Source organism: Gorilla gorilla, chromosome 11 (genome assembly GCF_029281585.2).
Source record: "Gorilla gorilla gorilla isolate KB3781 chromosome 11, NHGRI_mGorGor1-v2.1_pri, whole genome shotgun sequence".
Lineage (NCBI taxonomy): Eukaryota > Metazoa > Chordata > Mammalia > Primates > Hominidae > Gorilla > Gorilla gorilla.
Window position 1 is genome coordinate 64,430,483 of NC_073235.2, and position 16,503 is coordinate 64,446,985.

At 35.4% G+C, this 16,503-nt stretch overlaps 1 protein-coding gene across 8 annotated transcripts in view; it reads left to right on the forward strand.

Annotated features, from left to right (window-relative positions):
• SLC4A10 (solute carrier family 4 member 10) overlaps positions 1–16,503 on the forward strand; it is a 360,081-nt gene that overhangs the window by 338,608 nt on the left and 4,970 nt on the right. For all 8 annotated transcript variants that reach the window (XM_031008812.3, XM_031008814.3, XM_004032704.5 and 5 more), the window contains 5 exons: positions 246–419; positions 1,163–1,285; positions 10,384–10,451; positions 12,894–13,010; positions 13,856–13,894. In XM_031008812.3, coding sequence (XP_030864672.1) covers positions 246–419; positions 1,163–1,285; positions 10,384–10,451; positions 12,894–13,010; positions 13,856–13,868 — 495 coding nt within the window. In that variant the 3' untranslated portion in view covers positions 13,869–13,894. The remainder of the gene's footprint in view (positions 1–245; positions 420–1,162; positions 1,286–10,383; positions 10,452–12,893; positions 13,011–13,855; positions 13,895–16,503) is intronic.

Consider the following 16,503-nt stretch of genomic DNA (forward strand, 5'->3'; position numbering starts at 1 on the left):
TTTTAAACTCTTCTAAATTGTAACCCGTCTCCATAATCAAGAAAATGTGGGCTATTGTTTAACTGAAATTGTAGTGTTTCAGAGGGTAAGCATAACAATCCCATTGTCTTGATGCCGAGATATCAACTTAGTGTTATCCAGGTATGTCATTTAACCCAAAATTGTGGACCATATTAAACATCAACTTGTCCTACTTTTATTGTTGTCTTACACCTAAAAACAATTTAGTCTGTTTAATCTTTTAGTTCTTTGATAGGATAAAGCTCTTCTGGATGCCGGCAAAACATCAACCAGATTTTATATACCTAAGGCACGTACCGCTTCGAAAAGTGCATCTCTTCACAATTATTCAGATGAGTTGCCTTGGCCTTTTGTGGATAATAAAAGTTTCAAGAGCTGCTATTGTCTTTCCCATGATGGTATGAAACTTCTGTCAACTATTTTTCTCTTTCTCTGATTTGCTGGTCTCTTTGGAAACATAAACACATGAATTGAAACTGGAACAGCAGAGTCATTTTGAACAATTATTGGAAAATATAAGTTTTGGCACTAAAAGTAGTGACTAAGATAGGGTTTAAGAATGCGTATGAATTTCAGTGATTCCTATTAGTTTTGTCTCTATCACTCTGAATGTTTGTGGTAGTCTGAATTAATTGAAGCTGGATGGAAAAATGCATTCTTCCAAAATTTAACATTAAAGATACTAGCAAATATGAAAAATTAGGATTTTTAAAATAACATTGTATTAAATGTTTCAGGCAAGTTTCAAATACTTCAAAAACTATAGTGAATTTGAATGACTAAATAATTTCATAATTATTAGTATAGATAAGAATGTTCTAGGGTTCATTTAATATAGTATAAACTATTAACTACATGTATTTAAGGAAACATAGTCAAATACATTTTATAGGTTTTTTTAAATAGCTTATTTAATAGACTCTCATATTGGTTAAAATCATAGTCATTATTGTGGTGATGTAGTAAGAAAAGAAAATGAAGGAAGCAGAAGACTAGACAATGTTTTATACATATATATCTTTAATTTTTACTTTAATCTCTGGCCTAATAGAAATTGTTTCTACCAAAAACCATACAGACAAATCTACACCTCTCGTTTTAATTTTTTTTCCACTTTAAACTAGTTTATTATTTACTTCAGGTGTTAGCCCTGGTATTTGTAAGAAAGTTGATGGACTTGTTGTTCACGAAGCGGGAACTCAGCTGGTTGGATGATTTAATGCCCGAGAGTAAGAAAAAGAAACTGGAAGATGCTGAAAAAGAAGTAAGAGCAAAATCAATGTTTTATAAAGAAAGAAAAAAGGAACATAGTATTATTTGTTTGCAAAACTAAATTATTGTTTTTATCTTTAGGCAGTTTTGTCTTTAGACAGTGATCACTAACAACCACAAGTAGACTAGTTTGGAAGTTTAATGTTTAAAATCATAAAGATTTGAACAGAGAGAGAATGAAGATCTTATAGGAGGAAACCAAATCCTAATGAAATATGGAAATACTTTGTACTAAAATACCCTCCAAATTGTAAGGCTCATTTTTCTGATTCCTCTCCTATGGATGGCAGAAACTTGCTAATACTTAACTATTTCCAAATTATGATCATGCAGATTGTTTTTTTGTTACATATGTGAGAACAAAAAGAAGAGACATTATTACTGTTGGTGTCTTCCTAGGGAACAGAGTTTTAATCAAAATATTCTAATGAATAATTATTTATTCTTGAAATAGGTGAAATGTTTAGTAGGAAAATTGTTGATCTGATTTGCTTTCAAAGTGATTTAAGATTGAGTAGATGTTGCAGAAACTTCTGGAATTTATTTTTACAGGCTACTTATTTATTTTATTCTATTTTATATGGTATAACAATGTATTATAAGTTTCATGGCATATTTAAAGTTTGTATGTAAGCCTGAGTCTATTTTGAAAGCACTTAATCAACATTTTTTTAAGTATATAAAAACTACAAAGAGTGTAAATGAGGGGAAAATAACTAGCGTAACATTTAGCAGAATGATTGAGCCCATACAATGTAAAACACAACAAAGTTTTCACATAAATAGAAATGAGACTGAAATAAAATATCTGATGAGAATTATACTATTTTTCTCTATAAGTAGTCAGTAAATGTATTCAACTTTCTGTTTCCTCAAACCGTAGATATATTTCCTATTTCCTTTGGGGAATTCATTTGCAGATGTTTCAGAGGTCTTAGTCACTTAATGAGGTCAGATCAGGCCATAAATCAAATGAGGTTTTTTCTCAGAAATTTATACCAATATGGTTACATAACGTGTGATTGGTAATTCCCTTACTCTACATGGTGTTCTATCACTAACAATGGATTCCCACAGATAGAGATTCATCATGATGATGTGTCTTAATTCTGTAAGAATGTTTCAATTTTTCCAAACATTGTAGAAGGCAATACTTAGACTCATACTTCTAGTAATATTAATGTTAACACAAAAAATGATATTATACAATTGTTATTATCTATTTTTCTGTTTGATATATTTTTATTTAAATATTAGTGCTTTTTAAAAAAATAATACTTTGAGTCAGGCGCAGTGGCTCACGCCTGTAATGCTAGCAGTTTGGGAGGCTAAGGCGGGCAGATCACGAGATCAGGAGATAAGACCATATTGGCTAACATGGTGAAACCCCGTGTCCACTAAAAATACAAAAATTAGCTGGGCGTGGTAGTGCACACCTGTAGTCTCAGCTACTCAGGAGGCTGAGGCAGGAGGATCACTTGAACCGGGAGGTGGACGTTGCAGTGAGCCACTGAACTCCAGCCTGGTGACAGAGCGAGACTCCGTCTCAAAAAAAAAAAAAAAAAACACTTTGACTAGGATATTTTGATAGTCTGTATTTCTTTTTAGGCCTTTAGTAAACGTTTGCTTTCATCCTCAGATACTCTTCAAGAAAATATGGTATAATTTGGCACAAGTTAAATTTAAATAAAACGGACACTAGAACACATAAATTCTAAAATCTTAAGTTATCTATATTTGATGTAAATAAAATTATTGAGATCAAACACAACACCCAAGAAGGTTTAAATTAATTTAATTTTGATGAAAAAGCTCTTGGCTGTGAGCTTCCCTTTCAGTCTTTTTGATAGTGTCAGTACAGCAGACCCTTGAATAATATAGCATTGTTATAATGTTGATGAGAGAAGAAAAAAAAAATTCCCTGGCCAGGGCCACTGTCTGTAGGGAGTTTGCACATTCTCCTCATATCTGTGTGGGTTTTCTCTGGACACTTCGGTTTCCTCCCACATCCCCAAAATGTGCCCATTAGGTTCACTGGCGTGTCTACATTGGCACAGTGTGAGTGAATGTGGGTGTGTGTGTGAGTGTGTGCTGCAAGGGAATAGCGTCTTGGCCAGTCTTATTTCTCATCTTATACCCTGAGCTGCCAAGATAGGCTCCAGCCACCCTCGACCTTGAACTGGAATAAGTGGGTTGGAAAAGGAATGAATAAATGAATACAAATGACTGTAAAATAAAAATTCATCAAGTATACGATAATCACACAAATGTACGACAACAATTTGGTATGAAAATGCTCAGTGAACCCAGCCATATTTGCTATTGTTTTTGAACTGCTTGGTGGTAAGATGTGCTCCTTACAATTTTCACTTTGCAAACATTTATTCCTGATTTAATCCACCCCTACTATGGGCTCAGTCACTCTCTCACTCACCAGAAATTTGGTAATTCAATATCTTACTTGCTTTTATTAACTTTTCTTACATGTTTGTATAGCTCACATTTATTTCAATGTTTAATATTAAAAACATTTTGGGTCTTTAGTTAGAAGTTTGGTGATGTTTTTGTGACCAGATATTGCCATAAGAATTTAACTCTTGTTTGTATCAATTAGCCTATGGTAAAATTGGTTTTATTTATTCTTAATGTCACAGTCTCCGAGAACCTATCAATAACTTTATGTGAGCACTTACTGTACTATTAATTATACTCAAGCAGTAACTTGCATATCTAATTTTGCTTTATTTTTCTGCTTTTTTTTTGTTAACTGTCTTTACTGCTTCTGGAAAAAAAAAAACGAACACAGCCCCAGACATATAATCATCTCTTTCATAGTATTCTCCTTAGATCATACTCATACCGTGAAACATTCTTGCCTTTTAGAAGTTCACAAAATGAAAAATAATATGTAATCTATTATGTAATGTTTAATATTTCTGTGACTGTGATTCAAAGATAATTTCAGATTCTCCTTTTATTTTCTGTGAAACAGGAGAGAACAAGTTTAATAATAATTGTAAATTTATTAGAATTTGCCATTCCCACTGCCCAGAACCACTCACATAGCTATGCATGTATGGTACTTATATGTGTGTGTGCCATATGCCCATTTTGGAATTTATAAATCTCATAGGGCAGAGAACATATGTAATCAGTGTCTAATCTTTTTATATTATATACCCACTGTACTTTAATGGGCATTTACTGTTCTCTGATTATGAAGATAAAGATTTTAAAAGTAACTAAATAGCACTAAATTTCCTAGAACTCATGCTTTCTGAAAAGATACAAAAATGGATTAAAGATTTCCTGGGGCAATTTTACTGCTAAATCCTTCATATCCAAGTTAGAGGGAAAAGCCTTGCAGTACATTAACTAGGCAGGTTTATAGATCCTTAAAATCTCAGAGGGGTTGATATGATGATACTTTCATGTGATCCTCAGTACATGGAAAGAAACAAGAAAATCAATAATACAGTCAAGAAATAATCTATAATTGAACAATAAAATATAGCTCTGACTAGTGCAAAGACAGCTAATTCTCCATCGAACAGGAAAGAAAATAGGAAGTTTAAAGAGGTTCGCTTTCTAGCTTAGAATTAGTATTAAAAGAGTATGGTCACTAAAGACATTAGGAAGATTTAGGAATAATTATACTAAAAGTTAAATTCCTGGCTGATTTTCTACTTGTTTGCCCAGATCTTGGTATTCTATTTTCTTGAGGCTTACAGACTCAGTGGAAGGATGTGATCTTACCGTGGCATCTGATACTAAGGCCCAGTCTTCTAGGAGATTGTGTGTTAAGGTGGTAAACGGGCAAGTTCTCCAGAAATGTTGCATTTCTGCAATTGCTCAAATTAATTGAGTAACTTTGATCATGAACTGGCAAGATGGTAAATAGCAGAAATGTCTCAGCTCCCTGAGACTTGAATTTAAAGTAGGCTCACCTCTTGTCCTTTTGATGATAGATACAAGCTTTTACCTTTAGCCTCCAGGGTTTTCCTATCAGTAGCCCATTTCTGGTCTTATGGCACTGAGAAAACATTCATTTGACCTTAAAATTCAATAATGAGTTAAGCAGAATAAATAGCTACACAGGCCAGTCCAAGGTCGCAGAGCTTCTGTTCCAAATTTTCATGTACTTCATGCATATGCATATGCATATGCTTCAGTTTTTAGAAAGAAAGGATTATAATCAGGGTAGAAATGAATATTGGAACCCTGACATTTTGCACATTGCTCTGTGTAAAGGGAAGACTGCAGAATCAAATTCTGGATGTCCAAATGTGCTCAGAGTACCAACATGCCTTCCTTCCTACTTAAATATTCTCTAGGCCATTGTACACATTTGACAAAAGGCTACTTACTGTTAAAGGCAGAAAATCCCAGCAGAATGTTTGCTCCTGGGTAGGAGGAAAGGGGGTTAGTGTTGGATAAATCCTAGAAATTCTACTCTGTGGAAGTGATCATGATAGTGATACTTCTTGATTTACTGGGGCTTCACTCTTAACATATACACTATAGGAGGAAACAAAAAGAGGGCAAACGGGACCCTGTGATCCCAATGCAGGATCATGAAAAAGGTCAAGAAAACATAAAAACAATCTAAAAACAAGTGCAACTAAACAAATTACAGAGGACGTCTTACTGCTAAGATAGGTCAGAATTGGTTATGGATTTGGGAAGCATGGCCAAATTATTACACAGACAAATGTCATTTCTAGTTGAATCTTAGAGTGGGGCAAGCATATTCTTTTTCCATAAGCGGTGGTTTCCCAAAGTGTGGTTCCAGAACCACTGCCACATCAGCCAACACCTGGCAACCTAGAATGCAAATTCTGGGGCCCTGCTTCAGACCTACTGAATCAAAACTCTGGGGATGGGGCCAACCATCTCTGTTAATACGACCTCTGGGTGATTCTGGTGCTAAAGTTTGAGATAAGTCCTTTCCTAAAACCACAGAATAAAATATAGTCTTCTAAATGCGAGGATACTCTATCAGAATTTTTTACTTACAATAATTTACATGATTACTTAGAGACACAGAATCTAATATTCTGATGAAAAATATATGTTACATTTATGTACTGATATGAACTCTATATAGACTCTCCATTTTTCCTTTTCCACTCTCATTGTTAGTTTTATGTATTGGCTCTTCTATCCATTGGAAATCATAAGTAATACCTATTATAAAAATAACACTTATGGTTTTCAAAGATTATATATTTATGTAATGTTTGCAGCATTGTCTATTCTATTAGTAGTTGAGGAAGAAAATGGTTTGACACTTCTACTTTCTGTAGACTTTGTTTTACTCTTGGGCAAAATAAAAGGGTTGAGCTTGACTTCTGAAGAGTATTCCATTTCTTAAGACGTGAATTCCAAAATTGCTGAATATTTTCCCTCTCTAACACTCTAAGCATATTCGTGAATATTGGTCTCTGTTGCCGTTGTTTGTACTTTAAGATATTTGAGGGCTCCTACATAGATACACACTTTGCCCGAAAATGGATGTAGTTGTAAATGAACCTATTTCACTAAAGGTAATTAAAGGATAACTATCTTTGTTATTTGTTAGGTATCATGATATATGAATCATAATTGTAATGCTATCACTAAATACAATTCAAACTCATGATGTAATTCGATATATAACACCCTGTTATCAAACCACACCAGGATTTGACTTCAATTTATCTCTTCTGCCTCTACTCAGCACAGACTTTTGGCTCCAACCAAGCTCGTTGTTCACTGTCATGCAAACACATCTTATTTATTCCTCATTTTATGGTTGGCCTACATTGTTTCTTCCCACCTGGAGTTTCTTCCCACCTGGAGTTTCTTCCTTGCTACAACCTTGACTTTGGTACTTTTCATAATGATCACTTAAATTTTCTGAGAGTCAAGTTTATAGCTTTCTTTTCATTATTACATACCCAGTACCTAACAGACTACCTGCCATTGAATGGATTAATTAATAGCCCCTGGATTATTCTTCTTGTTAACTGTGTGCATAGCACATAATACATGCTCAATAAATATTTGAGTGTTCTGGAGTAGATTTGTTTTTCTAAGCCTCAATTTTCTTGTCCTGTACTGGACATAGCATTAATTGTCCTTCACTTATTTTATATCTGAAAACTGCTTTGGCTGTCTTAATTAAAAGGTGGCATTTAAATCATAGCATAAACATCCCTCTAGTTAAATCAGTGAACTCTCTCAAAGGTTCTTGGGTATTATGTTCTTGGGTATTATGTATTATTCTACCTTTCATCATCATCCGCGTAACATCTTCCCCATGTTGTAGAACCCAGCATGCTTTTAATGGATCTTATGTAAATTAAGAGCTGAATGGAACTCATTTTAAGGTATTTTTCTGACTTCTAAGCTGGCAACTACTCAGTTAGCTTTATGCTCTCGCTGTCTCTTTCTTCTCTGATCTGATTGAGATAACCTAGGTTGTGGCTGTCGTGACGGCTACTGCCTGATTTGACTGCTCCTCCTCAGAAAGCCTCAATTTTTGGCTTTCTCACAGTGCTGCCGGGATGCAGCCGGCCCTCCATCCCCGCGCTCCGGGGCCCACCCAGCTTCCTTCTGGCACTGAAGGCAGCGGCTGCTCTGCCACCCTTCTCTTCAGATAAGCATGGCTTGGAAAAGCTATCTTTAGAGGTGATGAGTTTTTGTTTGGATAGAATTATGACTAGTATAAAGCCCACACATGCTAACAAGCCACAGAGTGCAAAATAATTATTGAAAGCAATTTGAGAGAAAAGTGGAAAATCATCTGAAGAAAAAACAAAATTTTTCCCAAGCTTTGGTCCAATTTTTTGCTGTTAGATTGAATCTTGAACATTCGTTTTCTGCTGCCAGGTAACCTAAGCACTGACGGCACTGTTCTTCTCTTCAGCTTTTTTGCATTTTACTCTTTCTTAAACCATTCTACCTTGCTTCTTGACATTTTACTCTTGATTGGCCAGAAATGATATCATATACCAGGCTTCACCTTTCAGTGGGCAACCAAGGAAAGAATTGCATCTTTCTCCTATCTTGTCTTACTTATGTAGCTTTTGGTACCACTGAGTGTCTACTTTTTATGACCCTCCATGTACCTTAAGATAACCTTTCCTAAGGAAAAAGGAACCTTTTCTACCTGAAATGATACATATGCTCTGCCCCTGACCTCCAGGATGTGCCTACAATATATATTATGCATGTAATATATTTCATATATTATGACTAACTCAGCTGTAAGGCAAGCCTCAATCTAGGCTGCAGATCAGCTCTGCTAAAATGCTTGAATGAGTAATTTCAAACCAATGGTAATCTCCATTCACCTTGATTTAGTTCTAATAGTGTGGCCAAGTGACAAGGAGAATAGGCATAATATACAAGTAGAATACATTTGATAGGCCCTAAAAGAAAATTTTTTCCTTGAAGAACAGCAAAGAGAGAAAATAAAATTAGTTACTGGAATGCAAAAGGGTAATGTACATGCCATTAGCCTCACAGAAAACAAATACAACATAGAGTTTCTGGGGAAAGCTTCTAAGCAGGGAAGTAGCAGAGCTCATGCAGTCTCTGGCATCTCCATTATCCCGAATCATAGGGTGGGCACAGAGATTCTGTATGCACCACAGCAAAAGTCCCAGCAGAGAGGGGCTTTCCTTGGCCAGCATGGGAGAGTACTCCAAGAGAGAAATGAGATCTGCTCCCACATTGCATTGTATCTTCATAGGTTAGCTGAAGAGGCACTAGAAAACACTTGTTTCTTTAGGTAACAAGAAATATGGCATGGAATATTCAGACTATGGGATATCTGAGAGGGGGCCAAGGTCTGTTTACCAAGGACACTAGGAAAAGTCTTGCATGCCAGGAATAATAAAATCAGCCAAAGGTCAAGGTGTTTCCGGAAGCTGGGTCAGGCCAGCTTAGCTCTGCTAAGCTACTGAAAGAGGAAATGAGCCTTCAGGGCCATCCCTATTTTCTTTCATCAGTTTCCATTTGGGCAGGGGGTCAACTAGTTTTTTATGTTTATACATCTTAAAATTCCATTTCTGGGGTTAGAACCAATAATTCTAACATTTTTAAATGGCCTGAAGTATTTCTTTGAACTGACCCATTTTTAAATAAATGTATTAAATAAAAGCTATAATCTATGAATAACTTTCTGTTTTTGTTTCATGGAAAAAAGTTTGATGATAACATTATTTGAAAACGAAACCAGAATTTTTCAGTATGGTGGCCATAAGATTATCTTCATCCCAAAGATTTAGTTTTAAAATGCTATGTATGAAGAAATGCATGTATGAATATAAAAATCATTTCCACCCTTTGAGGAAAGATGGAATATTGTCATTATAAGAAGAAATTTGAAGCATAAAACAAAAGCCTGAAACACATCCAAATGGAGTCAAACCTTCCATTTCCTCCTCTCTCAAGACACATTTGTGTTTTGATCCATACAGGAAGATATTAATATCTTCTACTGTCTCTTTCCAACTCTCTAGAGTAGTGGTTCTTTAAATATGGTCACCAGACCAGCATAATCAACATCACCTGGAAACTTGTTAGAACTGGAAATTCTTATGCCCACTCTACTCCAGACCTATGGAGTCAGAACTTCTGGGGGATATTGCTAACAAGCCCACCAGGGGATTCCGATGTAAAGTGAAGTTTGAGAACCACTGTTCTGAGTACATCCCTCATCCCCTCCTCATAGAGCATTCTGGGAATATAATTTCACCTTTATAACAATAAAACTGATTATATCACCCATACTTTTTTCTTATAAAATTTAGATTAATTTTTAAAAAATATGCTTGGAAATTAACATGTTTTTTATTGAGTGACATGAAGGAGATTGTTGTTAGCATTTAAATTACTTTGTGTTATGAGACTCTCATTAATTACTTATGTTCTTGGTAGCTGATACTTTATTGAAAGGACCTGTGCTAACATTAATAAATGCAAACAGAGTGGAAGGTCTTGAGGTTAATGAGATAATGAAACATTAATCTGTGTTTCTTCTTTAATGTAAAATGGAGACTCATCAGGTTCACTTTATATACTTTACATTTGTCTTTTCAGGAAGAACAAAGTATGCTAGCTATGGAAGATGAGGGCACAGTACAACTCCCATTGGAAGGGCACTATAGGTAAGACATAAATTTAAAAACACATCAATTAAAGTAATGAAATACATTGTTATATACTTTAAGAATTTCATACTGTGTAGATCCTCAGAGAGGTTTCTTGAAATTGTATAAGAGTAGAAAGAACCAAGAGTTAGATAACATGGGTCCTACTGCTAAGTTTTGCCAATAATAGCTGTGTGACTATAATCAAATTGCATTAAATGAAGTGAAGCAGGAAGCTGTTGTCTGAAGTCTTTCTTGCTCCTGTTTTATAATGTGTATGAAAAATCCCTTTCATATTCTCAGAAAGTAGCACCAGAAGACAGATCAAGGTTCATTTTTGGTATAAATGACTAGGTATTCACCAAGTTGATCACAGGTAAATGTTTTAACTCTGGGAATTTGCCGCTAAAAATGGAATTTCCAATGACATAATCTATTTCTTAAGTGATTCAGTTGTATCAGTCATTTTAGGATATATTTATGCAATTCTCCAAAATTTTCTAATCTTCTTTATGTACAAAGACATAGCAAAAGAAAGCAAACTACTGAAGTTATAAAGAAAACATCTGCAAACATTTGGCCCAAAATTCTCCACTCTCTCTCTCTTCTCTGTCTCCCTCTCAATATAGTTTAGTTTAAATAGTTATCTTGTACAATTCTAAGTATCAATTAGTGCCCAATTTTATAGTCTCAAAGTCTTTATGAATAATTTAAGGTTATGCCAATAAAAATACAGAGAATACTTTTTTATGAGAAAGGAATTTGTCATAGTGTTAAAAACCAAAATAGGAGAGAATTTTCTAGATCTTTAGGGTCTGACTCTAAAATTATATTCCCTAGAATTTAAGAAAATATAATTATCTCCCACTTAAGAGGGAGCACAAGTATAAGATGTTTTATCTTTTTTTTCTTTTTTACAACATTTAAATTTTAAAATCCTGTTGATTGTTTAGCTGAACCAGCATATTTCCAAGTGTATTAGGTAGAAACCTAGTCTTGTGTGATACCACTCTCGAAAGGGCTGTGTGGTTAAATAAGTTTGAAAAAATGTTCCAAACTGCATTCCAGTTTGGAGATTCACAATGCATATTAGCATATGAAACAATCTAAGTAGTACTGCACTTTAAAAAATTGTATAGCTTCGTTCAATCAAGTATTTAAAAAAATCTTTTGCTCAGAAGACTCTTCCTCACATAATATCATGAAAAATGTCTATTCCACATGATGCTTTTTTTAAGAAAGTAGTCAGTCTGGTGCTTTGAATTACCAGGAAACTATCTTTCTAGGAAGACCAAAACAGCTGGAGGGTTTAGAGGAACTGAAGAACACATTTCCAGATTGGGCAAGAGAAGGAGACCCAAGGTTTTGTTCCTCTTAAAAGTTGCATTTGTTCTTCTCCTGTGACCTATCACCAATCAGGGTCATATGAAAAGGCGGCATTTGAACAAAGAAGGGGCAAGGTTGCTCCATGTGAAGGGACATGATAAGCAGAGGGAAGAGCAAGGACAAGGCCCCCAGGCAGCACCATGCCCATTGTGTTCCAGAACAGTCAGGAGGCTACTGAAATGGGGCTGGAAAGGAGTAGGCAGGGATGCAGTGGCAGGAGGTGAAATCAGAGTGAGGTGGGGACAGAGCCTTTAGGCCATTATAAGGACTTGGCATTGACTCTGAGTGACTGGGAGCCACTGCAAGGTCTGAGCAAAGGAGGGAAGTGATCTGGTTGCTATGATGTTAGGGGCAAGCGTTTAAGCAATGGACATGCAGAACCCATTCTCTGTAATTTGAAATGAATTAAGAATACCACAGGCCAAATCAGTATCTATTCAACTAGAATATTTTCTTTAGTTTTTTTATTTTTCACAGATTGTTTTCAATAATTGAGAGAAATATTCAATACTTCTTCATTTTTAATTATCAAAAATACTGTACAATAAACAAAATGGGGCATATACATACAACGGAACATTATCCAGGTTTAAAAAGGAGGAAATTCTGACATATGCTACAACATGGATGAACCTTGAGGATGTTGTACTAACTGAAATAAACCAGTCACAAAAAGACAAATACTGTATGATTCTGCTTATATGAGGCACTTAGAGAAGTCAGAAACCTAGAGACAGAAAGTGGAATTGTAGTTGCCAGGGACTGGGAAGAAGAGGAAATGGAGAGTTATGGTTTAGTGGGTATGGAGTTCCAGTTTTATAGGATAAAAAGAGTTCTGGAAATGGATGGTGGTGATGGTTGCACAACATTATGAATGTATTTAGTAACCCTGAACTGTACTTTTAAAAATAGTTAAGGTGGTCAATTTTATGTATGTGTATTTTACCACAATTTAAAAATTGGGAAAAATATTCTTCATAGATATATGATTGCCCTATATTTAGTTTCTGTCATTGAAAAATTGCAGTTACTTATGTAATGTTTATTATTTCATTTGGGGAAACTCCTGTCTAGAGATGATCCATCTGTGATCAATATATCTGATGAAATGTCAAAGACTGCCTTGTGGAGGAACCTTCTGATTACTGCCGATAACTCAAAAGATAAGGAGTCAAGCTTTCCTTCTAAAAGGTTTGGATTTTAAAATAATGAGAATTTATACTAATTCCAATTGTTTTTTGACATAAACCATAAGCAAAAGAATAATATTAGTTTCCATCAAATTTAGATATAAAATATTCCAGAAAATTCTTTCCAAAAGTGGGTAGAAATTGTAATTATTTCAAATGTTGGTATGTTTTTCATACCAACTGTGGTATGGGGAACTGTGCTAGAAATGAGTCACAATGCATGACATTTTTGGACATTCATCTTGGCCTACTGTTTTTCAGTATGATTTTATTTTATTCCTTCATCACCCACTTCCCCCAGGACCCCTTTAGACATCTGGCCACATTTTGCACTCCTTTATTTTCCCTTTTTTAGACTGATATGCATTGTGTGTATTTTATATTTATATTTTATAAATATGCATAAATATTTATATTTAGTATAGTTCTAGTCCTGACTCCAACCCCCTGAAAGTCTTCCCTAAACTTCTTATCCCAAAACTTTCAACTCCTGAAAGTTCTATCCATTCTTACTTCTCTGTGTGTAAATGTACAAACAACTCCTGTAGTTGTGGATGGTAGTTTTAAGTGCATGCTGAGGGAAGAGTGTGTCCCTAAATATCAACAGTCATCAAAGGATTTCCAAGTGAATCTTCCAGGATTTATAAATAAGAGTTCAAATCACCCAGTCTTCTTAGATGCTGATCTGAAGAAAGAGGAATTCCTATGTTATGCTAATATCTCTTTTTGTTAGAGAGTGATTGAGGGAATTGGGACAGTGTTTACTATAATTATAAAGTTCCTTTATTTTCGTAACCTTAAATTAACTTTTTCTACTTAATTTTTATATTACATTTTTGTCATAAGCTCCCCTTCCTAATCACTCTAGAAGCTGATTCCCCAAAGGTAAGACCCTCTCCCTTAAACCTATTCCTTGGTTGCATTTCCTTATGTTAAATGGTGTCTTCTAGAAACTTGGTCAGTCTATGTCCTCTGTGTGAGTTTTGGGGAGGCAAAAGGCATGGAGAGTGTTGGGCTCAGATCCAGTAGCAGACTGAGTTTGATGATATATCTGTAACAACTCAGCTCTTTAAGTTAGTCTGAAACTTGAACAAACTTTATTCCTTCCTTGATTTATACAGATGCATCATGTATAAATCAACAAGTTTCACAGAACTGTAGTTAGTAATGGCATCAAATTTCTGGATAGGGAAAATTAAATTTGTCCCTTTAAGAAATTGAAAAGCTCGCCTGGTGTGGTGACTCATGCTTGTAATCCCAGCATTTTGGGATGCCAAGGTGAGCGGATCACTTGAGGTCAGGAGTTCGAGACAAGCTTCGTCAACATGGTGAAACCTTTTCTGTACTAAAAATACAAAAAAAATAGCCAGGCATGGTGGCGGATGCCTGTAATCCCAGCTACTTTGGAGGCTGAGGCAGGAGGATCGCTTGAGCCCAAGAGGCAGAGGTTGCAGTGAGCTGAGATTGTGCCACTGCACTCCAGCCTGGGCAACAGAGAGAGACTCTGTCAAAAAAAAAAAAAAAGAAAAAAGAAAAAAGAAAAAGAAAAAGAAAAAAGAAAGAAAGAAATTGCAAAGCTGAGAGCCTCCATTATGTACCACCATGCCTCCAGACTGGCAAGCCGTATCTCACTTCATGAGACATCACTGGAAACATGGGCAAGAGAAAGAGGCTACATTAGACTTAGAGAATATATCTCTTATTGCTGGTTTTTGTCACCCCAAAATGGCATGCTGCTTCAGTGTCATCTCTATACCAAACAGTATAAACAAGATGAGACAAACAGCAGGTGCATAGAATCTTCATCCCCGAAGCTGGGAATTAGTTCTCTCTCTCTCTCTGTGTCTCTCTCTCAACCACCTTTAATATTTACTACAAATGAAGATAATATATTACTCAATGAGATAATAAATTACTCAATGGGCTCCCTCTCAAAGACTTTTGGTTGGTATTTTCTGTCTTAATAGGACTTTAAAACTTTCATGTATTTCTTTGCTTGGCTCAGGACAAAGTAACATTTTATTCTAAAACATGCTTTAACTTCCTTTCTCAAAGAACCTTGCTACAGTCTGATAAATATTTCTCATAGTAATTCTCTGTTTTGCTAGTACTTTTGAAGAAAATCAGAATTATAAGAAGGGCAGTTTCTCAAGCCCATTGAAATGTGTACTTGTCACATGAAAAATATGACATTTCTCTGATTTTTTAAAAAATGTTAAATCCAGGTTTATGAGCTCAAAATAAAATGCCCTTGATGGTCAATATGTTGAGAATTTGAAACAAACCTGTAAAAATTTTTCTTCCTGTATTATATGGATTCAAAGTCCAAACTTTTCCTCTATTTTTCTTTGGTTCAAGCAAAAGTCTTGTGACGTGATATTTTAGCTACTCCTTAAAATCAAGTGATACTTTTCACCAGAAAAATCTTTTTGTTTTAGATATATATATCCAGATGACTTCACATAGTGGGTTGACTCTAGTGAACAATATAATGTGCTTTAAAGCAGGTCCAATTTTCAATAGACTATCCTTTATATTTAGATATAACCACTTGTTTCTTATTCTTTAAATGTACTTTCACTGACGTGAGGTTCAAACTATTGTGGAATGAAAGTTTATCCAGCTTTCCTTACCTTTTGATGTGATCGCATTTGTGGTTTTCCATGTGAGAAACATCTTTTGGTTGGTAGTTAATCTCTTTTATCCTCATTACAGTAGAAACTCTGGCAGAAAGTGTATGACTTACAGAATTCTAAAACCACTGATACTAATAAAGCTCCCAAAGCCACTTCCTTTTCGTGGTATCTGTTAAAGGCTTTAAAGCATCATGACCAGGAACTGTGAAAATTTAGTACCTGGTAGAGTATCCATTGGCAAAAAGAGACCCAAAGAGCAGGTTACTAGGGTCTGAGTCCTGAGCTGGCACCCATGCAGCCTTTGACACCCGCCATTCTGAGTTATTTTCCATCCTGTGCTGTAATATGTGTCAGAGAAGCCTAGAAACCCTTTTTTCATGGAATTTTGAATAGAAATTATATTTTCTCAATTATATCATTCACTTTTTGTTGTCAAAAATATTTTATCTCGTTTAACTGACAGTAGAATCTAAGAACTAACTGCAAATTCTGTCTTATCTGGAGGATGTCTAATTTCGATCCTGATGTCATACATGCATGTGACAAGAGCCTCTGCAGCTTATTAAATGGGCTGGTGAAAATAGGGCTCATTAACGACCACATTGCATCAGAATAGGTTAGCAACTGCTACATTTTTTAAACTGATACCCAAGATCAGTGTGTCTGGACGTCCTTGGCAATGTTAGGAAAAGCAGCACTTAGCTTTGCCTTGGTGACAGAGGCTAGTCTCTGGGACTATCCGCTCTACCCCCCAACACCCACCCCTGCACTCCCCCACCACCTTTTTCTATCCCAGATTCTTTCTTTGCTCTGATTGCCTAGGCTTAGGCTCTCTCATGACTTCTTGGAAATATTATT